Source organism: Halichoerus grypus, chromosome 3 (assembly GCF_964656455.1).
Source record: "Halichoerus grypus chromosome 3, mHalGry1.hap1.1, whole genome shotgun sequence".
In the NCBI taxonomy this organism is placed as follows: Eukaryota; Metazoa; Chordata; class Mammalia; order Carnivora; family Phocidae; genus Halichoerus; species Halichoerus grypus.
Genome location: NC_135714.1, coordinates 43,642,450 through 43,668,320, shown reverse-complemented (window position 1 = coordinate 43,668,320; position 25,871 = coordinate 43,642,450). Strand labels below are relative to the sequence as shown.

Genomic DNA, 25,871 nt, shown 5'->3' with positions numbered 1-25,871 from the left:
TTGGCTCCTTTAAATTTTGACCACTTAGATTGTAAACTCCTGAGTAGGTCCCACTCTGAGGCATCAAAGAGGCTCCAGAGCAGAAAGCAGGAGGTAGTTGGCAGAGCCTAGGCAGGGTCTTGTCAGAGCTGTGCAAAGCTGGTTGCCACGGTAATGGCTGGAGTATAAGATGGCAGAAAGCATGTGAGACTGAGCATAAGAACTGTTTATGACAGTCCACCCCTTGTGCCACAAGATCCACTTGTTGCCCTGTGTTAAGTCTGGTCCAGAACCTTCAAGATAGTGGCGGGCCACAATCTCTATAAAAGATTCAGTTCAGAAATGAAAAAAAAAAAAAAAAAGATTCAGTTCAGGAAGGTTAATGGAACAAACAAAGTCACTGCTGCTGCAAACGGTCTCGAGGCTACACCTGATATTTATGACCTACTTCCTCTATTGTCCATTCTAGATTTCCCTCACCTTAGGCCTGCAACCAAGGCCAGCAAAGTACAAGCTGTAGGAAGTAAGCATCTGGAACATTGAAAAGGAAATATATAAAATGTGTTGGATGATTATTAAAACTCAAACTGATACACTGTCTGGTTCTGCTGGATGCCATGCATGGGAATGATTGCTGGTTATATAAATAATAATTTATTTTGTGAATTGCTGTTACTGAAGGGAATATGCTGTATCCTCACTGTGTTCTGAGGTGGAAAAAGGAGATTGAAAAACTACTGATCTAGACAACAGCTAATATTTTTTTTTACAACAGCTAATATTTGAAAACTTGATTTAAATTTAAAATTTTCTAGAGAGTAAAGAAATACCTTGATTAAATATGTACAACTGATCATCCATAATCTATGAGACAAAGAAACATTTTTTATGCTTATATGAGAATTATACCCTGTCATTTTCTTAGTATCTGCTGGAATCCTGTTTCATAACACTGGTCACTAAGGTCCTTAATTTATTACAGTAATCTAATTGTGTTAGACAACAAAATAAAAATTTAATGCCATCTCTATTTAAATCAAATCACCAGAGAGGCTTAGATTTAAGAAAAGCTCAGAAAAAAGAAACACAGACACAGATACCCATATATACAAAACAGCATTCTCTATTTCTGTTTGATCAATTTCCTATTTAAGAAGTTAAAACTCAGTTTGATGTCAGATACACATTTATCCAAAAAACATCATGAAGTCAAGAGTTCAGTCATGTTTTTCCTTCCTTCTAAATAGGTAATCAGGGCAAACCTATTTAAAGAAGTTAGGAAGTATTCACATTATGATGACAAATGCTATATATAATTATATATATGTAATCTTATATATATAACAATCATATATATAAATCATATATATATGTATATATAATCATTTTGTAAAAAAACATAAGGTGAGGGGTACCCAGCTGGCTCAGTCGGTAGAGCATGAGACTCTTGATCTCAGGGTTGTAAGTTCGAGCCCCATGATGGGCGTAGAGATGACTTAAAAAATAAGTAAATAAAATCTTTTTAAAAAAAACCCATAAGGTGAGATAAAACTATAGAACTTAACCGTTACTATCATTGTTATCATCATTATTATTATTATTCATTATGCAGGTCTATAATTCCTTGTCTAAAACCCTTGAAGCTGGATGTAGGTCAGTTCAAAATTTTTTAGACTTTTGGAAAGTAATACCATATATTTACAGTGTATTACAAAACAACTGCCATTTGGTCTGGGAAAGAATCCCATAATGAACAAATGAATATTTATGCTACAAAGTGTTGGGAATTCACACTAAATGGTATAAATGATATAAATAAATAGCTATGAGTAGTCTTTACATTTCAGGCCAAGTTTTGCTACCAAATTAATTTTGCTTACGTCAGGTTTCACTGCCAAATGAGTTAGGAAACCTAGCTTGGGGCTTTTTGGATTTTAAAATTGCAGTTATGAGTTTGTGGACTCTTCCATTATTTTCATTTTATAGCTCAAGCTTGGATTGAAAAGGGCAAATATCACCTGTGTCCAGAATGTTTGCTCAGTGTCAGTGCTTAAAGCCCCACATATGGCAGAAAGGAAATAGGTTTTTTTGTTAGACTGTCCTGGTTTGAGTCAGACTTGAGAAAATCACTTACCTTCCCTGAACTTCATTTTGCTCATCTATAAAATGTGCATAGTAACTCTGTGGATGCTTGACATTCCACAGGATGTATCTTGAGATCTTATAAAACTACAAACTTGTGAATCTCACTAGATAAGATAATTCCCTCACAAAATTCAATCTATGTTTAGTGAACCCAGTTGCTTATCCACTAGCTAATCTGTTGCCACTTAAAAGTAGTGAGACAGTCTAAATAGAGCTTTAAGAAATGAATATTCAAAAAAGCAGTTGGAAAAAAATTACTGTTGTTGGTTTGTTTCACGACCTCACATACAACATCTCTTAATCATTTATGTGGAGGCATGCTTTATTCTTTATATGTAGCTGAATCTTGCCTTGGGAATGATACATCCATGAGAAACATCCAAATATGAAAATAAAATGTAAGACTTAACTAGGACTTTTTAAAATGTTTTATTTTTTTTCATTTTATTTTATTTTGAGAGAGCGAGTACATGTGAGCGGGGGGGGGGGGGGGCAGAAAGAGAGGGAGAGAGAATCTTAAGCAGGCTCCAGGCACAGAGCCCAACGTGGGGCTTGATCTCATGACCCTGAGATCATGACCTGAGCTGAAACCACGAGTCAGACGCTTAGCCAACTGAGCCACCCAGGTGCCCCATCTGAAACTTTTGATACCATGAAAAGAAAGTGCTTTTGAAGGTCTCTATTTAAAAAAAAAATGTATGGAAAGTTTTGAAAAGAATAGTCATTGACATGTAGTAATTCAATAATTTGAACTTAAAATTTTCCACCAAGAGATGGAGGAAAAATAGTAAATAATTTTTAGATAATTGCTACCACAACAAGGGAAATTTAAATACTTAAGTTTGCAGAAAGCTTATTCATAAAACAAACCTTTAAAAACCTAAAATTTCACTTTTAAGTTACTTGTATTTCTTGTACAAAAAAGGCATCTGGAAATAGACATTTCACTAATGTTGTTATTTTTAATATAATGCATGACAGGTATGTAATTTCAGGTACTTTTGTGTTGTTTAAGAATCTTTCATTTAAGGAGATACAGGATCTGGGGACTGTCTAGGGCCATTTACATTTATCATAATGTAAATGTAAACTTAAGCTGAGCTTAAGTACAGTTCATAAATCTAGAGTTGTACAGGATAGAGTTAAATAATTCAGGTTGCCTGGAGTGTATCATTTTTGGTATATAAGATTCAGAAATGAGTCAAACTAATTTCAAGATTTTGCAATTAATAACAAAAAAAAAAGCAACACTTCAATTCTATTTCAGACTTAGGGAATTAAAATGACTCTCACGAAATCATATCCTCACAAGTAGAAAGTCACAGATTAAATAATCAATCAAGCCTTGGGAAGAAAAGAGACTTTATCCACTTGATATCTTTATAAGTTTTAAATGAGTACTATGTGTACCTGGAAATGAAAATCTGGCTATCAAAGCTACTGACAGGCAATGGGACCCTTCTCTGTCCCAAGAGAATGTTAATAATTCTGAGAGAAGATACTTAGAATGAACTATTTTCTCTGGACTGTCCTCTGACATAAAAAAAATGATCAGTTATCTTGTGTGACTGGGTCTAGATGATGTCCTTTCTGGAGTGTCCTTACTGTGGTTTTTAAAAATGGCAACCATTATAGATGAGAATGTTAATAGTTGGCAGTTGTGGTATAACTAATAAATATAAAAACTAATTTCTAACAAATGAGAACAAAAATAATACATTAGAAGTCTATATCCAAAGATAATGTTTCTTTCTTGTTTTTACATCTATTACCTGGGCAAGTTATTTATTCTCCTTAAGAGATTGAAAATAATACTGATTTAATAAAATTTGATTACAGTGTCTTTAAGGAGTTTTCCATGCTCCTGGGATAATCAAAGTGCCCACTAGAAAGGCTGTAATCAAAAAGACAATAACAAATGTTGGCAAGGATATGAAGAAACTAAAACCCTCATACATTGCTGGTGGGAATGTAAAATTATGTAACCACTTTGGAAAATAGTTTGACTGTTTCTTAAAAAGTTAAACATAAATGTACCATATGAGCCAGTATTTTCATCTTTTACTTCTCTACCCAAGATAAATCAAAACATATGTGAAAACAAAGACTTACATATGAGTATTCATAGCAGCATTTTTCATGCTAGTCAAAAAACAGGAACAACCCAAAATGCTCATCAACAAATGAATGGATTGAAAAAATGAATGAATAAACAAATTAAAGTATGTCCACACAATGGACTATTATTTAGCCGATAAAAGGGAATGAGGTACAGATCTATGCTACAATATTAATGAAACTCAAAAATACTGTGATAAGGGAAAGAAGCCAGACACAAAGGGCCACATATTGTAGGATTCAGTTTACACGGATTTTCCAAAAAAGGCAAATGTGTGAAGACAGAAAATACATTAAGAGTTGCCTGGCTTGGGTGTGGGTTTGGGAATTACTCAAAAATGAACATGAAGGATCTTATTGAGATGAGCAGCAGTGTCCGCAATAGCCAAACTGTGGAAAGAGCCAAGATGCCCTTCAACAGATGAATGGATAAAGATGTGGTCCATATATACAATGGAATATTACTCAGCCATCAGAAAGGATGAATACCCAACTTTTACGTCAACATGGATGGGACTGGAGGAGATTATGCTAAGTGAAATCAGTCAAGCAGAGAAAGTCAATTATCATATGGTTTCACTTATTTGTGGAACATAAGGAATAGCATGGAGGACATTAGCAGAAGGAAGGGAAAAATGAAGGGGGGGAAATCGGAGAGGGAGATGAACCATGAGAGACTATGGACTCTGAGTAACAAACTGAGGGTTTTAGAGGGGAGGGGCATGGGGGGATGGGTTAGGCCGGTGATGGATATTAAGGAGGGCACATATTGCATGGAGCACTGAGTGTTACATGAAAACAATGAGTCATGGAACACTACATCAAAAACTAATGATGTACTGTATGGTGACTAACATAACATAATAAAATTAAATTAAATTAAAAAAAAATTCTAAAGTATTCTAAAACTAGATTATATAATTGATCATCTGGGTAAATTTACTGAAAGTCATTCAACTGTACACTCTGAATGGGTAAATGTAATGATATGTAAAAGAAGCCAGATGTAGAAGAGTATATTCATGTATGATTCCTTTTACATGAAGTTTAAGAATAGGCAAAATTAGTCAATGGTATTAGGAGCCAGAAATTGGTTGCCCTGAGGTAAGACTGGGGGACTATTGACTGGAAAGGAACAGAAGAGAACTTTCTGCAGTGATGAGAATGCTCTACATCTACATCTTGTTTTGGGTGGTAGATACCCAAATTGTTAAAGGGGATACAATTGTTAAAGCATGACATACTGAGCACTTTAGATCTGTGTGTTTTGTTGTATGCAAATTATATATTCATTAAAAGTATAACAATAATTCCTTAATACTACCAAATATCCAGTTTTGAATCCCCAATTGTTTATTTATATATACGTGATTTTTTAAAATTAGTATTAAACAAATTCCACACATTACCTTTAATTGGTATGTTTCTCAAGTCTTTTTTTTTTTTTTTTTTATGCAAGAAAAATAACAAGGGGTGCCTGGCTGGAGCATGAGACTCTTGTTTTAGTATATGTGCTGCCGAGGTGAGCACAGCATGAGACTCTTGATCTCAGAGTTATAAGTTCAAGCCCCACATTGGGTATAGAGATTACTTAAAAATAAAATCTTAAAAAGAAAAAGAAATATAACAAAATTAATTTATTGGTAGTGTGTTTTGCACATATATTTCATTTACTCTATTTTTAGTACCTTTTTTGGGAAATTATATATAATAAAATTCAAAGTGTTCAGCATAGGGGTGCCTGGGTGGCTCAGTTGATTAAGTGTCTGCCTTCCCCTAGGGTCGTGATCCCAGGACCCTGAGGTGGAGCCCCACGGGGTGGGCTTTCTGCTCAGCGGGGAGCCTGCTTCTCCCTCTCCTTCTGCCTGCTGCTCCCCCTGCGTGTGCTCTCTCTCTCTCTCTCTCTGTCAAATAAATAAATAAAATCTTTAAAAAAAAACCCAAAGTGCTCAGGGTATGTAGCTTGATGATCTTATAATATGAACATGTACTTCTAATTAGAAAAGTAATTTAACCACATTGTGCAATATATGAAAATGAGAGAAAATAAAATAAAAACAACCATAATTACCATTGTGGTTTATTTCTTTCTATCTTTTTATGCAACTACCTCTTCTTCTGTGAAATGATATATGTAAAATACAGTATCTATTATTATTATTATTATTATTATTCCTTCCACAGGCATATATTCCTGAGGAAATGGTCAAATTTGTAGCTATAAATCTTAGTAATGGGTAAGAATCACAGACCTGTACCTCTGAAACAAATAATACATTATATGTTAAAAAAAAAAAAAAAGAAGAAGATAGTAGGAAGGGAAGAATGAAGGGGGGGAATCGGAGGGGGAGATGAACCATGACAGACTATGGACTCTGAGAAACAAACTGAAGGTTCTAGAGGGGAGGGAGTTGGGGGATGGGTTAGCCTGGTGATGGGTATTGAAGAGGGCACGTACTGAATGGAGCACTGGGTGTCATAAGCAAACAATGAATCATGGAACACTACATCAAAAACTAATGGTGTACTGTATGGTGATTAACATAACATAATAAAATAAAATTTTAAAAAATTTACATAATAAGAAAAAAAAGCTCTATCCAAGCTCATTTCACTTTTAGTCCTTCAATCCTTAAACTTCAACTATCAATATTTTAATTAACCATAACTTTATTATTTCACATTAGAATTAGTCATGTTTTATAATTATACTTTCATGTGTAATAAATCAAAATATGTATAAAACACAATTTTTAACTTATAACTTTGGTTGCATTACAAGATGGGAATATAAATTTTTGAAATTTGACAAGTGATTATAGGTTTTAATATTAATTCCATTTAATGCATTCTTCTTATCTATAGTACCATAAATTTGCTCTCACCCAGACATTTATCAAATTAATAAGCAATGAATACAATGAGTTTAACTGTTGGAATTAAAGGTTTTTTGGGCATTATATGTGTATCAAATTCTGGCTGGAGACACTAACTGAAGTTACTATTCAACCCATGTAAAACAAATACTTTTAATTATTTTTTTAAAAAAGTAGAGATAATCCTCTATATGTACCTATACACTTGATTAGAGCAATGTGCTTGACAAGAGATTGTAATCATTCTCAAAGATAAAAAATGATTATAATTATAAAGGGATAATTTCAGTAGTGCATTTATTCTGTAAGGACTGGCCTTAATTGAAATCACATGTAATTTGGAAATATAAAAATGTTACTTCTAGAAATGCAAAAACGTTTTTTGAGAAAGAATCTAAACACCCATCAAAGTCCAATGATGGATTTATTAATAGACTTATAGTGCAAAGCTGACGTTGATTTGCTAGCCCACACGCACAGATGTGGCCTTCTCTAAAGGAAATCTGGTTGACATAGAGAATTTTAGTGAACGCTCAGTACTCTTTTCATCCCCTTTCCTCTATAAAACAAGTTTTGCTGAAGTCTGAACGGTAAATAATAAATGGGTACTAAATGCTAACTTGTAAAAAAAAAAAAAAAATCTTAGTAATGCAACCATATTGAATTTGGAGCTCCAGGCCACTATCAGATGCTACTCCATCATGGTCATATCTAAGAGGTAATCAGGGAAAGGATATACTTGTGTGCGGCAGTATCCTGTACCATCACCTGCCTTCTGAGGGATTCATTTCTTTCTCTAGGGTGTACACACCTGCTGAAATTTTCCTGAGGATTGCAAAGGTCTTTGTGTTAGTGTCGGGAAAAGATACTGAATTATCCCATACACAGGCCCATATTCACTTTCCAATAGAAGGAATGAACGTACAGGTCTTTCCTTTGACATTTTCAGGTTCTCAACTGAGTCTGTTTTCTTGAAAATGAAGTCATGTCCCAGCATATGTCTTGATCTCTTACTGTAAGCTGACTTACTCCTTACATGGGCTTTTTGAAAATAATTTCCGTGTAGCACTTGAAGCATTGATCTTTCTGCAATTTCATTAACTCCCCATGTAAATGCCAGGTTTTGCTGAGGAAGAAGAAACTATGTTAAATGATGGGAACCTTGAGGTTTGGGTGTTACTTTTACAAGCAGCAATTTTTCCTGGTTTGGAAAAGGTCATCGCTTTTCTAAGTGTGCTCCTGTGGGGCGAGGGTGGGGGGAGGGACTGGGCCACTGCTGTTCCTTTTCCTGAAATGTAATGAGATGCAATTGATCTGTCAACAAAAATGACTTTCAGAGGCTACAGTAAAATCAAATCAACACAAACAAGATTATCCGAAAGTGACTTTTGAATAAAAGTGGTTATCCTACTTTCTAAGTAGCTCTGAAAATAATACTAAAAGGATGAAAACACATTCATAGGTAACTTAATGTTTTTAAAAGTTTACGAGAGCTGGGCGCCTGGGTGGCTCAGTCGGTTAAGCATCTTCCTTCAGCTCAGGTCATGATCCCAGTATCGGGCTATGCTCAGCTGGGAGTCTGCGTCTCCCTCTCCCTCTGTCTCCCTCCTCCCAAGCTCATGCTCACTTTCTCTATCTCAAACAAGTAAATAAAATCTTTTTAAAAATTAAAAAAAAAAAAGTTTATGAGAGCCTTTTCAAAAAATGGTGCAGGAGCAATTGAACATCCATCCGTCCATGAAATTGGACAAAACCTTGAGTTAACCTTATACCTTATGTAAAATTTAACTTACAATTAATCACAGACTTAAGTATAAAACATAAAACTACAAAACTTTTAGGAAAAAACATAGGAGAAAACATTCAGAACCTAGAGTAGGTGAAAAACTTTCTTCCATATGTGACACCAAAAGCATGATCCATAAAAGGAAAAAATGTGATAAATTGGACCTCATCAAAATTAAAACTTTTGTGGGGCAGCTGGCTGGGATAGTCAGTGGAGCATGCAACTCTTGATCTCGGGGTTGTGAGTTTAGCCCCACCTGTGGTGTAGAGTTTACTTAAATTTTTTTTTTAATTAAAACTTATGCTCTGTGAAGGATCTTGTGAAGAGGCTGAGAAGCCAAGCTACAGACTGAAAGAAAATATTTGTGAATCACATATTCCACATAAGACCCTGTATCTCGAATATATAAAAAACACTTACAACCCAACAGTAAAAAAATTTATTAGAAAACAGGCAAAAGACATGAACATACATTTCATTGAAGAGGACATACAGATGGCAAATAGGCAAATGAAAAGATACCCAACATCAAAAGCTCTTAGGGAATTGCACTTTAAAACCACAAGAAGAGGGGCGCCTGGGTGGCTCAGTTGGTTAAGTGACTGCCTTCGGCTCAGGTCATGATCCTGGAGTCCCTGGATCGAGTCCCGCATCGGGCTCCCTGCTCGGCGAGGAGCCTGCTTCTCCCTCTAACCCTCCCCCCTCTCATGTACTCTCTCTCTCATTCTCGCTCTCTCAAATAAATAAATAAATCTTTAAAAAAAAATAAATAAATAAAACCACAAGAAGATATCACTATTCACCATCAGAATAGCTAAAATAAAACATAATGATAACACCAAATGCTAGAAAGGATACAGAGAAACTGTTATCACGCTCTGCTGATGGGGAAGTAATGTGGTACAGCCATTCTAGAAAATAGTTTGTCAATCTCTTACAAAACTCAAATAAGCAGTTACCATATGACCCAGCAACTGCATTCTTGGGCATTTATCCCAGAGAAGTGAAAAGTTATGTCAACACAAAAACCTGTACATAAATGTTCATAGCAGCTTTATTCAGAATAACCAAAAACTGGATGCCCTTCAACAGTTGAATGGTTAAATAGAATATAATAAAAGGAGCAAACTAATGATACAACTTGGAAGGATCTCAGGAGAATTATTTAGTTTTTAAAAAGCTATTCTCCAAAGGTAACATACTATTCGATTCCACTTACATACCATGTTTAAAATAACAATACAGAGGGAGAGCAAATGGTTGCTAGGATTAAGAATGAGGATGGGCGGGGGGCTGGGTTTGACTATACAATGGTAGTATAGGGAGCCTTGTGGTGATGGAATTGTCCTGTCTTGATTCTGGTGGTGGTTATAAGAATTTATGCATCTGAGGGGCGCCTGGGTGGCTCAGTCGCTGAGCGTCTGCCTTTGGCTCAGGTCATGATCCTAGGGTCTTGGGATCGAGTCCCACATTGGGGCTTCCTGCTCCACGGGAAGCCTCTCCCTCCCCCACTCCCCCTGCTTGTGTTCTCTCTCGCGCTGTGTCTCTCTCTGTCAAATAAATAAATAAAATCTTAAAAGAATTTATGCATTTGATAAAATTGCATAAACTACAAACACACACACACGAGTACATGTAAAACTGGGAATATTTAAATAAGTCCTAAGGACAGTATTAATGTCACTTTCCTGATTTTAATATTGTCCTATAGTTATGCAAGATGTTGCCTTTGGGGAAAACTAAATAAAGGACACATAGGACCTGTCTGTATACTTTTTCATAAAACCTTCATGTGAATCTATAATTATTTCAAAATAGGAAGTTTAAAAAAATTATGGGGCCTGAGTCGTGTGTTTATTGAGAAGTCTGGATGGTAAAAGACCATTGTAGTAGTTTGTCCCATCTCCTTCTTCTGCATTCCTGAAGAATTGGTGGGTCTAGGTCTTGAAAGTTTCATGGAAGAAAACGAATTCTCCTTTTTTTAATGTCTGTTCTTCCTATTCTCGACATTGCCACCCCTCATTGTGAAATTTTTTTAAAATGGAGCAAAACTTTAGAAGTTTTCAAAACCCTCTCTTCTCTTCGAAGATGTCTCTTCCTCCTCTGTTTATCATCCAACACAGTAAAACTTATGGTACACTTATCTTGTGCCAGTCACTATTGAAATTTTTAGAAACCCAACTTAAATAAAATGGAAAATTTCGATTTGCCTCATTCTGAACTGCAAAGGATGAACCTGTCTTCAGGCATGACTGAATGTCAGCACATATAACAATTTTCGATCTCTTCTCTCTTTTTTTCTCTCTCCATTTCTCATCACAACTTGGTATCATTCTAAGAGAGCCTGTCTTCATGTAGCTCCATGGTCCTTATATGTCAGACTCCCAGAGAAAAAGAGAGCCTTTGCCATAGCCCCTGTGCCAATCCAGCGATTGCCCCTTGAATGGTATGAGATTCTTACAGAAGAGGGAAGGGCTGGTCTCCTAAAGGAAGGGATGTTGTGCGGGCAAAAAATTATACACTCTTATGAATAGTAAAAACTGGACCTTCCAAAGGTCAGTTATCATCCCAGGTCTTCCAGCTAGCAGGTGGTGTAGCCATGACTCAAAGCCAGTTTGTCCAGCTCCACTGCTCTGGTTCTCAATCCTGAGGTCATACTGCCTCCAAGAATTCTTGCTCTCCTGGTTAGATAATCCCAGTGCCACACGAGATCTCTACATTTATTTTTATTTTCTACCATATGTTTATTGACTTAAAAAAAAAAAATCCAGGTTCTGAAGTCTCCCAAACAGAATAGGAAATAGAACCCAGGAAGATTCTAAGTGATGTTTTACACAGTGAAAGACCTCTTCATTATTCCCAGATGATTTAAGGGTGTATCACCATTTATAGAGCAGATATATGCTTAAAGATTGTATAATATTATAAATAAAAGTTTTATAAATTAGATTCTTTTCCTTATTCATTTATATATATATTTTTAGTGCCCACTATGTGCCAAGCACTCTTAACACCAAGAACTAGAGACAATAGAACAATACAAAAGTGAATATAAAATAAGCGTGTCTTTTTTTTTTTTTTCAAGTAAGCTCCATGCCCAACATGGAGCTTAAACTCATGACCCTCAGATTAGACCTGAACTGAGATCAAGAATCAGATGCTGGGGCACCTGGGTGGCTCAATCGTTAAGCATCTGCCTTCGGCTCAGGTCATGATCCCAGGGTCCTGGGATCGAGTCCCGCATCGGGCTCCCTGCTCGGCGGGAAGCCTGCTTCTCCGTCTCCCACTCCCCCTGCTTGTGTTCCCTCTCTCGCTGTCTCTCGCTCTGTCAAATAAATAAATAAAATCTTTAAAAAGAAAAAAAAAAGAGTTGGATGCTTACCCGAGACACCCAGGTGTCCCTAAAGTCTTTTTAAAACAATAAAGGAGATTAAAATCCTGACTTGGAGTTCTCTCTCCCATAATGGGAGACTGATAATAAACAAAACAACAACTATATTGACCCAGTTATCTAGTATGGTCCAGGTGGTAGTATGGTAGTAAGTGCTAAGGAGAAACAGCCAAGCTGTGTAAAGGAGGTAGGAAGTGCTGAGAGGAAGAAGTATGATATTTATTATCAAGTGATCAGAGAAGGAAGACTTATCAATTAGACAGCATCTTATCCACCTCCAATGTTTTGTCCAGTATAGAATTGATGATGTGGTGGGATAGGTCAGGAGTTGGAGGCAATTCCCTTGATATATTTTTAAGAGAATGAAAGTACAAATAGATAGAAGGGTGAGAAAAAGAAGTTCGGGTTGATTTTGATTGACCAATGACAATTGCCACAAATCAACTGTTGGCAATTGGAGCAATAGACATTAAACATATAGATGTCATGACAGAGAATACCAGGGTGACCTGCTTAGAAACCTACTCAGTTAAGGCAGTGATTGCTTTCACTTTATTTTGCAGTTTTCTCTAAGAAGTAAATACATTATCTTGTCTATTTCTGCTTTTTCCCTTCAGCTGTTTAAAAACTCTTAGGGTTGAAACTCAGTAAGATTGAAAGTAGCTTATATCTGAAATCATACTAATGGGTGAAAACATAGGAAAAGGACCTGTGATTCATTTTTGAGCGAAAGGGATTTGATTACAAATGAACAAAGATGCGGTGTTGGCTGATTTTATTCTTTTCAGAAACTTCTTAAAATAATATCAACTAGTATTTAATTTAGAGCAGTATGACATACATATATACAACTGGCAGCATTTCATATTTGCATGGTCCACTTAAAAAATCAGAGCTAAAATTATTTGAGACACTAAAGATAAAAATGAGTAGTGATAACTCCTTTTATGAGACTAACTGAAATGTCACTTATTTTTATATTCAGAAACTTACTCCAGGTCTCTTTTGATTATTTTAACACTTTTTAGAAAGATCAAATTATACCATTTTCTTCTTGTTCTTTCTTTCAGTTACCTTTGACAAGCAATAAGATTTTTTATTTGAACATGTCTATGTAAGGAAATGATGTATTTTTTCATAAGTACCAGGTATCTTTAGAAAATATAATAACATTTTAATTCATTTTTAAATAGATTGAAAACCATCTAGTGATTAAAAAATGGTTTTACAGTTTACTGTGTAGAAATAATAAAGTTTATTTTATCTGCCCTTTTATTTTTATAGCTATCATTTATTTGTCGGTTCTGTTTTTGTAAAGCCTCATACGTCTGGAAGTGTTTGTTTTTTTGCCAGCTTTGCCCTGGTGTGATTCATAAATACGTCAAGAAAATCTAATAAATCTCTCATTAGTATGTATTAATATTTTAATTGCAATTTAAGGAACAAAGAAGAGATTCTGCCTTCAACTGATTGAAATTTTTTTATCATCATGTTTCAAATTAGCAGTGACAAATTAGCTGCTTTTCTGTAATGGCTTTGCCCTCAGAACATCTATCATGTGAAAAATCTAGCCCTGTGGGCATTGATGTAACTGCAAAAAGTTATTGACTTTTGCTTTTTAAAAAATTCTCTTATTACTTTTCTCGGAAGGAATTTATCTCTAAAGTCTTTGAGATAAACCTGGGCTGCTTGCAGTCTGCATGTTAACCTTCCCTGGACTGTGCTGGGAGAATTCATAGACAATATTTCCACCCACACTGCCTCCTGATCTCAAGAGGTTGAAGAGATGAAACCTAGTTCCTTTTGCAAAAAACAAAAACAAAAACAAAAGCATTTTTAAAATAATAAAACCCCCAAACATTAGCAAGAATGTCTCTTGGACATACAAATATTTCTTATTGGCTGTAAGTCCGTATCAGTCACTATGTGCTTTGGAAAACACCTTTAAGGGGAAGGACTTATAATAAGGTTGCTTACTTTTTCTGAAACTGTTTAAAATGAATTTTATCAAAAAATTAAATTAATTTTATCAATTAGAGAAGATTTTAAAAAGCTTCCTTCTCTTGTAAAAGATGTTGTATTTCTTACAATTATGTGAGCTGCTGTGTCATTATCAAGGCAGTTAATTATCCTACAACAGAAAGTCTTAAGAAATGTAGATATATTTGGTCTCTGGTCGGTCCTCCATTTTTTTGTATTCATTGTTCTTCTGTTGTCTTCTAGAGGAGTTTCTCCTGGAGTGATTTCTCAGTACAATATGGTCTATCCAAAAGTCCTTCTGAGTCAAGAGATTTTCCTGGAAGCAGAGAGGTTGATATCTACATAGTTTGAAGAGATAGATGGGAAAAGGAATAATTAGGATTATCGGAGTTACCATAAAACTTATTCAATATTAGTGCTCAAAGAGAAGGCAAACTCAGTTATAAAATGGGAATTTCATCCAGATGCCAAAGATGTTTGTGGAGAGAGCTGAAAGGTATCCTTGTCACTAAATAATAAATACCCATCTTCTGAACCAAATAGATCCATTTTCCTGCTGCAAATGACCATCTCCTCTTGAGCCTCAGCTCTGTAGCTCCACAACTGGCTTCTACCCTGAATCCTGCTTGAAGACCACAGGCTAAATTGGGTCTTTGGAGTCATTGGCTGTTTTATTTATTAATTTAAAAAAATTTTAGTAAACTATCTATTTACTTTTTTCTTTTTCTTTTAAGTGGGCTATATGCCCAGTGTGGAGCCCAATGCAGGGCCCGAACTCATGACCCAGAGATTGAGACCTGCGCTGAAATCAAGAGTCAGATGCCTAACCGACTGAGCCACCCAGGTTCCCTTATTTATTTACTTTTTAAAAATTTTTATTTATTTATTTTTAAGTAAGCTCTAACGCCCAAAACGGGGCTTGAACTCACCAACCTGAGATCAAGAGTCACATGCTCGGGGCGTCTGGGTGGCTCAGTTGGTTAAGCTGCTGCCTTCGGCTCAGGTCATGATCCCAGGGTTCTGGGATCGAGCCCCGCATCGGGCTCCCTGCTCAGCAGGGAGTCTGCTTCTCCCTCTCCCTCTGCCTGCCGCTCTCCTTGCTTGTGCTCTCTCTGTGTCAAATACATAAATGAAATCTTTAAAAAAAAAAAAGAGTCACATGCTCTACCAACTGAGTCAGCCAGGTGCTCTGGGAATTTTTGCCTGTCAACTTCCATAACCTCCGTAGAGCTTTGACTCTTAGATATTAGAAATTCTTAAGCAAAAACTTTTCTCTACATTTTAAATTTGATATTAGGTTGGTATTTCTAAAAGATTCATCCTACATGAGTATAGGCGGTAAGTAACAGGAAGTAAAGAAGATGGATGACAGGTGGTCTTAGAGAAGACAAAACAGGACACAGACTTTTCAGCATTTTGTGAGTGTAAACTCTTACAGCTGACACTGGCTTAATAAATGCTCACTGAATGAATGAATGAATGAATGAACATCCTATAAAGCATTCAAGTTATCATTATTTCGCAAATAGTATCCACTTTCCATGTTTTAGATAATGACGATATTCATAGTTAACAGTTATATCAAAGTGACCATAAAGACAAAGGTTCTCTATCTGGGGGGAATGAAGTATTTCCTGACCTGAAAAAAAATCAAAGCTAGTGCCTATAGCATAGTCATTGATGCAAACATGGCTTAGGTTAATGTCTTCACCAAGTGGAAGAGGAGGATCTTATAGTTGCCAAGAACATCCAGGAATTAAATAGCGAATTTTGGATATTTCATGCCAAAAACAGGTAAAATTTCCCTGTGCTAAATTTTTAGCAAAGACTGCCACCATCTAGTCCAACAGGTCACCGTCATCGTATCTGACCTGCACTTCTTTCTTCTTCGAAAATTGAGGTATAATTCACATACCATAAAATGTATCCTCTTTAGTATTTACAAGATTGTAAAGCCGTCACTGTTGTCTAATTCCAGAACATTTTCATCACCCTGAAAGGAACCCCCCCTTACTTATTAGCTACCACTCCTGTCTCTCCCCAGGCCCTGGAAACCACTCATCTTTTTTCTTGCCTCATACAATATGTAGCCTTTTGTGACTGGCTTCTTTGACTTAGCAAAACATTTTCAAGGTTCATCCAGGTTGTAGCAAGTATCAGTCCTTCATCCCTTTTTATGGCTCTGCTGTGGACTTCTGCAATGTCCTCCCACCTGGTCACCCTGCCTGCATTTACTACGGTCCTCAAGAACCTGCTCACCATTGAAGCTAGAGTGATCTTTTTCAAATGTAAAATCACATCACCTCACTTCGTTACTCAAAATCCTCTAAAGGCTTTCTATTTTACTTAGAGAAAAATTCAAACTCCTTGCCATGGGCTCCAAGAGTCTTCAGTGATCAGGATCTGACCCTGTCTACTTCTCTGACCTCAGCTTCCCACACCCCACTCACTCTGTGCCAGTTACTCCTACTTCTTTAACCTCTCTGGCTTGTTTCTGCCTCAGGGCCTTTGTACCTGATGCTCCCTTCACCTGGGGCTCTTCTTTCACAATTCTTCCCATGACTGGTTTCTTCTCATCTTTAAGGCCTCCCATAGCATCTCCTCAGAGAAGCAAGGCTAAATAAACCTGTCTCAAGTATCTTTCCCTCAATTCCCAGTCACCTATTATTGCATTATCCTGTTTTAATTTCTTTATAGTATTTACTACTATCTGAAATTGTTTTGTTTTGTCATATTATTATCTTTATCTCCTTGGAAATCTGTCAACTTCATAAAGGCAGAGACTTTAACTGATTTGGTCACTGCTGGATCCCAAGCTTCTAAAAGGGAGCCTAGGAGGTGCTCAATTAATACTTGAAGGATTGCATGACTATCTTGCCTAGAGCTTATAAAGCTTCTAGCTCTTGCCCCGATTCTCAGTTCCTAAAGCTGGGTCTCTTTACCTATTACTAGACTTTGCTATTGCCAACTACTGCTTCACTGGATTTGTCTCTATTGCTGGCTCTTTCATTGTCTGACATTCAACCCTTCCCTAACACCCTCCATGACGACTCTTCTGGACATCCCTATCACAGGCTAGCAGGTCTTGTTAATCTGTGGGTCCATGATAAAACTGAACCTTCATTCTTACAGGTTGTAGGCAGAAAGCAAAGTTCAGTTGCCCATTTGCAATCAAGAATGCACGAGATAATGGGTGAGAGGAATCAGCATGGTACCCAGGGTCAAACTGTCAGTCTTGAACACAGTAAGTAAGAGTGTTTTAGATGCTATACTACTCAGTGTGCTAGGATAACTCCGTTTAAATGAATGGGAACTTCTAGGTACAGATTGGAATGTTTGTAACTGAATTGTTAAGTCTCCCCTGCAGAGATTCTGGGATCTAACTTCTTCAGACAAAGGGGACCTATGGCATCAGCTTCATTTCATTTAGTCAATTGTGGAATCCCCAGTCTTTGCTCCTGGATAAATAAAGTGCCTATCTTCCCTCATTCTCCCATCTGTCTTCTCTTATCATCCAAGCCACACAACGGCATGACCATTAGTCTGCACATCTTGTCTTAGACATTTTTTCAAAAATAACTCATATACAGAGAGTAGAGGATAAGCCATAAATAAGGAGAAGATATTTGCCAAACATTTAACCAATAAAAGTTCCAGAAAGCATTCTTATAATGGGTAATAAAAAAAAAAAAAACCCAAAAACCTAACAACCCAATGAGGACAAATAACAAATAGGTATTGCACTGAAGAGAAAACAGTGATGGCCAATACATTTGTGGAAAGACACTCACCCTCATTAATGCTGGAAACTGTAAATTAAATCCATAATGAGATGCCACACCCACCAGACTGGCAAAGCTTTTTGTAAGGAAATTTCATGCACTGCTGGTGGAGTGTAAATTGGTATAACATACTGGAAAACAATTTAAAGTGGAGTTTAACCAGATTTTCTCCCATGATACCTCTACTTCTAAGTATATACCTTTGAAAACTCCTGTGCATGTGCACGGAGGGACATGTACAAGGACATTCAGAGCTGCCAGGTTCATGCAGAAAAACACTTGTAATGCATGAGTTGTTCCTTTTGCGGACCTACTAGGGGTGTAAAAAGCATTGAGGCCACTATTTTCAGGGTTCTCTGTTCTCACTGACACCAGACTCCCCACAGGCTGCTGAGGCTAGACATCCTTCAGTGCACTTCCAGGAAACCTAAAGAAGGCAGTGGGGAAGTGGGGAATCAGAGCCCCCTCCCCCCCCACTGACATCCTTTGCACTACCTTTTTACTACTTTGGGAATAAATCAAAGCATAAGCAATCTTGAATCAAATCTACTCTCATCCATACTTGATTTGGAACCATGATTCGGAACCATGACTTGCTCGCATGCTGCATGAATATAAAGAACTTAAAAAAGGTAGTGATTATTTTTTTCACATTACCTGTCAGGATTACATGCCTTCCTCACTCCATTTCTTTTTTTTTTTTTTTTTAAAGATTTTATTTATTTATTTGACACAGAGAGAGAGAGAGAACACAAGCAGGCAGAGGCAGAGGGAGAAGCAGGCTCACCGCAGAGCAAGGGGAGCCTGAGGTGGGACTCGATCCCAGGACCCTGGGATCATGACCTGAGCCGAAGGCAGTCGCTTAACCAACTGAGCCACCCAGGCGCCCCTCACTCCATTTCTGACAGAGCACTATCCCAACCTGCCTTGTAATACCGCTGTTTGAGTATGGATTTGGGGTCCTTCACCAAGTTCTAATTTTCTTTAGGGAAGTTCCTCCTGTTACTAAATGTTCTAGTCTTTAAGGCCATGCTTTGCCTATAGTGGGTGGTACAGTGCATATCTAATGCATTAAAATCTCCGACTTAGAAAAGAAACGTCTTCACAGAGGGGCCTCCCTCACAGGCTGGTATCATTGGGCAGACAGTTTAGTATCTCCAAGCATCATCAAATGAGAGTCATAATACTTTTACATCCCAGAGATGCCATGAGTGTTAAATTAAATAGCATGGGAAGATGTCCCTTAAGAAATGTTAATGTACGTCCTTTCTACCCTTTCCTCTGTGTTCCTTTCGAAAGGAAGTCAAATGAGATCAGTCTTCCCTCTTTCTGTAGAAGGAAATTAAAACAGTATCAGCCAGTATTCCTGGAAGAGGCTGCTTCCTGGACATTTCCACTCAGGAAGTGAAGGAAAGTATGGAGGAGGATAGCAGAGCTCCGATCACCCTAGAAATCAAAAGGCAACGGCCAGGGAGTGACAGCAGGAGAAACGCATAGAAAAAAGAGTAACCTTGGACTTGGAAATCCATAGGACAGCCAGAGAGAGACCTTCCAGACCTATTGGAAATGTATGTGTGGTCAAATCTCAGCGATCCTTTCTTCTCGACCTTCTTCAACAGATAACTGCATTTCCCTAAATGATCTCAGACTTTGCGGGAATTTGGGGCACACCAACAACACCACTGCTCTGATATGCACCGAGCTGGTGCTGAGAGCTGGGGATGAACGAGTGAGCAGGACAGAGGTACTTCGACAGAGGTGGCGGCATGCACAGTCGGTGGGGCACAGAAAGCTTTCCCGAGCGGGTGAAGAAGGGGCGTCCCAGGCAGACGTGAGAAACGAGAGAGCGTCGCCACCGCCAAGCTTAAAAACCCCCGATCCCAGCCTCTCCGGACCTCCTGGTTTGCCATCCTCCTCGGCTCCCAATCAAATCCTTGCCAAGAAGCGAACGGACCTGCACTGTTTTGTTTCCCTGCTCATCCCAGAGCCCCAAGGGCGGGCAGAAAGAAAACGCGCGGTGCCCTGAGTCAGAACTATGAGCGGGGGCGGATCCCGCTGCGGGTGGGGGGCCGGGGGGCGGGCAGCAGGTCGCGAGTGACGCGACGGAGGCCGGGGGCGGTGGGCTGCGAGGTGACGCGCGAGGGGACCGCGCCGCCCCAGCCCACGCGAGATTTAAAAGTTGGCGGCGCGCGGGGAGGTCAGCTTGGCCGCGGAGCCCCGCGAGCGGCGCGCCCGGGACACAGAGGCACTGCCAGGCCCCCCGCGTGGAGTGGTGGCCCGGGCAGCGCAGAGTCCGAGCCCCGAGCCGCCCGCCAGCGCCGAGATGCCAGGAGCAGCCAACCGCCGCCCCGCGCGGGCCCCCGGACAGGTGGCCGCCGCGTCCCGGCCCCTGCTGCTGCTGCTGCTCGCGGGCTGCGCGGGCACCTGCCTAGGTAAGCGGGCCCCGCGCGCCTCCCGGGCTCCCGCGCCACCGTCCCGCCCCGCGCCCGCCGCTTCTTGCGCCTTTCCCCTGGCCACCTGCCGCGCTCTCTTCCCTCCCTTTCCCGCCTCTTCTGTTGGCTTCTGGTTCTCTCCTTCCCCTCGTGCTGTGGGGCTCCCCAGCTTCTCGCCTTTGACGACCGGCGAGCGGCGCAGGCGCGAGTGGCCCGGCTGGAGCGCAGTCCCTGCCCGGCCGAAATCCCCAGGCCCCGGGCAGCCTGCGGTGGGCAGAAACTTGTAGGGCTCCCTCACACTCGGGATGTCCCTGGCCCGTGGCCGTGAAAACTTCCATAAATTAACATAGTGAAAATTAGGGGCGCCTGGGTGGCTCAGTCGTTAAGCGTCTGCCTTCGGCTCAGGTCATGATCCCAGATTCCTGGGATCGAGCCCCGCATCAGGCTCCCTGCTCGGCGGGGAGTCTGCTTCTCCCTCTCCCTCTGCCTGGGACACCCCTTCTTCACCTGCTCGGCGGGGAGTCTGCTTCTCCCTCTCCCTCTGCCTGGGACACCCCTTCTTCACCCGCTCGGGAAAGCTTTCTGTGCCCCACCGACTGTGCATGCCTCCACCTCTGTCGAAGCACCTCTGTCCTGCTCACTCGTTCATCCCCAGCTCTCAGCACCAGCTCGGTGCGTAAGGTCTGAGATCATTTAGGGAAATGCAGTTATCTGTTGAAGAAGGTCGAGAAGGTGTTCCCTCTCTCGCTGTGTCTCTGTCAAATAAATAAATAAATAAATCTATCTTTTAAAAAAATAGTGAAAATTAAAATGCGTTCCCTTTCGTTGCAATTACTAGAGGGATTGATGGCTAAAGCAAACGAGAGTTTGATACTTCACCTGCTGATGCCAGGTAACTTGGAGAGGGCGCATCTTCTTTAGTGAGTGAGCGCCTGTTCCGTCCAGATAACTCTGACAGGCCCCATTCTAGCCGTTTAGAAGGGGACATGGTGGGCTCTGTGTCTTTTAGGTTTTGACGCACCAGATCAAGAAAAATGGAGACTTTTTTTTTTTAATCATAGAGTTGGAGGGGCAAGTGCGCAAGCCCGGCTTTCAGTCCGTGCCACAGCTAAAGCCAGTGTAGGCAGAAGTGATTTGAAAAAATAGAGACTTCCTGTGCTTGGCTTAGAGAAGAGAGTGGGAAAAGCAAAAGCGAGATCACGGAGGGATGTCTGAAGATTGGAAGACAAGGTAGAGCCGAGCCCAGCATGTTCCAATGGGGATATCCCTTCCCTATTCCCTAGAGGTTATGTTTCCAGATACCTTGAGGGATCCATCCTTTACCTCCCACCTCTGAACCCAGAGTCCCCTCCAGGGCCAACCAATACCCTGCTAAGACCACGAATTTTCCAACTCCACAGCAGCTTCTCTTAGCTTCCTTCTGCTCTCCTGTCAGTGAGGCAGAGGTGGGCAGACCATCTCATCATTATTCAGAACACTGGGGACTTGAATCCCTAACTGCAGGGACCTTTCAGAGCATGCAGGCCAGCCCTCAATTAGAGGTGGAGAAACTGAAGCTGGTCTTCTTTTCCAATGTATTTATTTTTATTGCTGTCTTTTCATTGTTTTTTTTTCCCCCCCTTTCCTGGGGCATTGGAGAAGGGGGCGGGGGGGGGGGCTCTCCTGCTTGAAAAATGAGGTCATTTGGTTATGGAATCTAAGCAGTCAGAAGCTAGCTAGATCTAAACCTTCTCCATCACATAGGCAGCAAGTTAGATACAGCATAACTTATGCAAAGTAATGTTAATATTTTTCTGTTTTAAATTTGTTATTGGTAGAATTAGGATGGCAGTCTTTACCTACCTTATTAAGGAAGCAGATAATTATAGTTTTAAAGGTGTCTTTTTCTCCGTAAAGCAAATGTACTTGCCAAGCATGTTACATGTTATATGCTTACAGTGATATTTGCATCAGTTGGAGATACGTGCTTTTTTGGGAGGCGGGGGAATTTTCAGGCTGCTTTCTAAAAAAGACAAGTCTTGGGTTTTATTTCAAAAAAGAGCATGTCTGCTGGCTGACCAATCATCTCATATATATCCCCAATATTTCTCAAGCAAAGGGACAAGATGCCTTTTTCACTACACAGAGACCCCTAGACTACCATTTTGTATCTTTTTCCCCTGTAGACCTGCTCTTGATATTAAAAAAACCTAATCTTATCTCTCTAAAGATGTGAGGGGAAAGGGAAGAGGGGAGACATATAGTGTGATGTTCCCTAGTCCTGAGTCCCTAAAAATGGTACTGGAGGGGAAGCATGACATATATAACCAAACATGGGAGATACTCTACCAAGATTAATCATTATGCAGGATGCAACTGGATGTATCTAAAAAACAGCAAAACATATGTCACAAAGCCAGAGGAAAATAAAACAGTGCCAGTAAGTGGAGCATCCTTGGCAAAACGAGTTAGTAGAACATGAAACAGCAATGAGAAGATGAAGAGTCAGCCACAGGTTTGGTGGATGGAAATGGTTTACTCTTCAGAGAACATTATCAAAATAAAGAAGGAAATTTCCTAAAAGAGGGCACATTTTGGATAATTGCAACAGACCTTGATTTGGCTTGTGATAGTAAGTGATCAAAATGCCCGAGACTAAATTAAGAAGTGTTTTTTTCAGGACACCTGGGTGGCTCAGTCGGTTAAGTGTCTGCCTTCAGCTCAGGTCGTGATCTCAGAGTCCTGGGATTGAGTCCCGCATCAGGCTCTTTGCTCAGTGTGGAAGCCTCCCCCTGCTCATGCTCTCTCTCTCTTTGATAAATAAATAAAATCTTAAAAAAAAAAAAAAGTGTTTTTTCCTACTCAGACCCTACTCATTGAATAATTTTTAAAATTCAGTCAGCAGGAACAATTTCTCACTTTCAAACCCTACACTATTTAAGTGCTAGCAATGAGAAAAGAAAATTAGCACCACTTTTAAAGTCTGTTTTTCAGAGAAAGACAAATACTATATGATCTGACTTATATGTGGAATCTACAAAAACGAAAACAAAAAACCCCAACAAAACAAAGTCAAGCCAAGCTTGTGAATACAGAGAACAGATGGGTGGTTCACAGAGGTGGGAGGTGAGGGTGTGTAAAATGGGTAAAGGGAGTCAAAAGGTACAAACTTCCAGTTATGAAATAGATAAGCCATGGGCATGTAATGTATAGCATGGTGACTATATGGTATATTTGAAAGCTGCTAAGAGTAAATCTTAAAAGTTCTCATCACAGGAAAAATCTGTAACTATGTATGGTGATGGATGTTAACTAGACTTTTTGTGGTGATCATTTCACAATATATACAAATTTAGGATCATTATGTTGTACACCTGAAACTAATATAATGTTGCATGTCAGTTATACCCCAATAAAAAGGTCATTTTTTCTTTCTCTTACAGATGGTGTATTTACAGATATAAAAGTTGTCTACCCATATTATTTGCATTAGTTAGTTATACTGTACAATATCAGACTAAAGGTTTCACTTCACTAGATAGTACATGAGTATAAATATCTCAAAACTGATCAAAAACAGTGCCGTTTTCATGATCTAGAAGATAAGGGCAATGTTTCTGATTATATTTGAGAAAGTATCTAGTACTGCTATTTCACAATATAAAGCTCACGTCTAGGGTATCTTGGGTGGGGGGGGGGATCACATCAACTTGGGTTAACAGATACACAAAGGAAAGAAAAATCCCCTTAAGGTTTGGGTTTGGTACTAGGATATTGGTGGGTTTCTAAAGTTAAAAGCATTTTAAAATGTTGGCTCCTCTAACCTTTTTACCCTGAGACTACGTTTACATGTGTTGTGTAAGAGCCACCAAGTACCCCTTTTTGATTATATAAGTGCTTGGGACTAAGTTAGATACAATGGCAATTTCTGTGTGGCCCAGGCAGGCACGGGGGCACGGAAGGAGGCAAGCTCACGGTTGCTGCTGAGGCAGTGTGGAGGTAGGAGGGTGGGAGACAGGCAGGCGTAGAAAGAATATAAAATTGTATTCTTTACATGGGAACACCCTGCCAAACAGAACAGCGGTAGAGTGAATGGAGAAATCAGTAGTACATGCTGGTGAAGATTGAATCCAAAGAGAGGAAATCTCTGTGTTTTCCCCTTTGCATCAGTTGTTGGCTCTGGTTCTGTTCTTTTCAGTCAACTCCTGCTCTCGCCCTCCATTCCTCTTCCTCTCACCTTCCTATTATTTAGTCTAAGTAACTGTAGACAAGCTGTGCGCGTCCAAGTTGTGAGGAAAGGGCCAATGGCCTTTTAGACTGTTTTCATGAGAACATTCATATCCCCCTTTAGGAAACGTTCAGACTTGTTAAAGAGAAGCTTAGACCCAGAATGTTTGTTGGAGCTGCTTAGTTCTGTTGAATAAAGAGGCATCCTCGGTTTCTTTCTACAATGCAGTACTCTATCACTCTGGATATTCAGTGTTATCCATGGACCAGCAGCATCAGCATCAGGGAGCTTGCTAGACGTGCAGACTCTTGGGCTTTTCCCTGACTGACTGGGTTAGAATCTCATTTAGTAAGATCCACCAGGTGCTTTATATGAAAAGTTGAAAAGCGCCGATTTATCCCTTCTTGAAAACAGAATCAGCTCAGAGTAATGTCCACCAGACAACAGAAACTTTGAGATACACGTTTGTACGTTGCTATGGTGAGAAATATGTAATTGAGAAGTTTACCCACCTTGAACAGCTGTCCTATGAAAGGGGATTCAGTTAGGTTCTGAGATAAATCATCTCTCTATTATGGACCACATGAGTCCTGTAAGTTACTTCTAACACTTGGTGCCACAGAAAATGTAGCTGATAACCACTAATATTATTAGAACTTAAATAATAGTATAAATTTGTGTGAACTCGAGGTAAGACTTGACTGAAAAGTGGCAACATTAGGAAAAAAATCTGTCAGGATTTGGAGTCTGCCAGACCTAGTTTGAAATCAGTCTGTGTTGGGGGCGCCTGAGTGGTTCAGTTGGTTAAGCGACTGCCTTTGGCTCAGGTCATGATCCTGGAGTCCCTGAATTGAGTCCCTGGATCGAGTCCCGCATCAGGCTCCCTGCTCGGCAGGGAGTCTGCTTCTCCCTCTGACCCTCCCCCCTCTCATGGGCTCTCTCTCATTCTCTCTCTCTCAAATAAATAAATAAAATCTTAAAAAAAAAAAAAGAAATCAGTCTGTGTTATGTATCTATTTTGGTGACCTGAGACAAATTACTTCATCCTCCCTTCCTTCAGTTTCCTCATCTTAAAGTGGGAATAGGTATAATAGCTACTTCAAAAATCTGGTTAAGGGGCACCTGGGTGGCTTAGCCGGTTAAGCGGTGTTAGTAGGTGCTATCTTATTATTTTT

General features: G+C 39.4%; 1 protein-coding gene across 17 annotated transcripts in view; it reads left to right on the top strand.

Annotated features, from left to right (window-relative positions):
- The window catches only part of NMU (neuromedin U), a 195,179-nt gene that overhangs the window by 145,604 nt on the left and 23,704 nt on the right, over positions 1-25,871 (top strand). For 2 of the 17 annotated variants that reach the window (XM_078068666.1, XM_078068665.1), the window contains exon 1: positions 20,191-20,489. The exons of the other annotated variants lie outside the window; for them this stretch is intronic. In XM_078068666.1, the coding sequence (XP_077924792.1) occupies positions 20,381-20,489 (109 nt within the window). In that variant the 5' untranslated portion in view covers positions 20,191-20,380. Of the gene's footprint in view, positions 1-20,190; positions 20,490-25,871 lie in introns of those variants that run through there. 17 annotated transcript variants of the gene reach the window in all.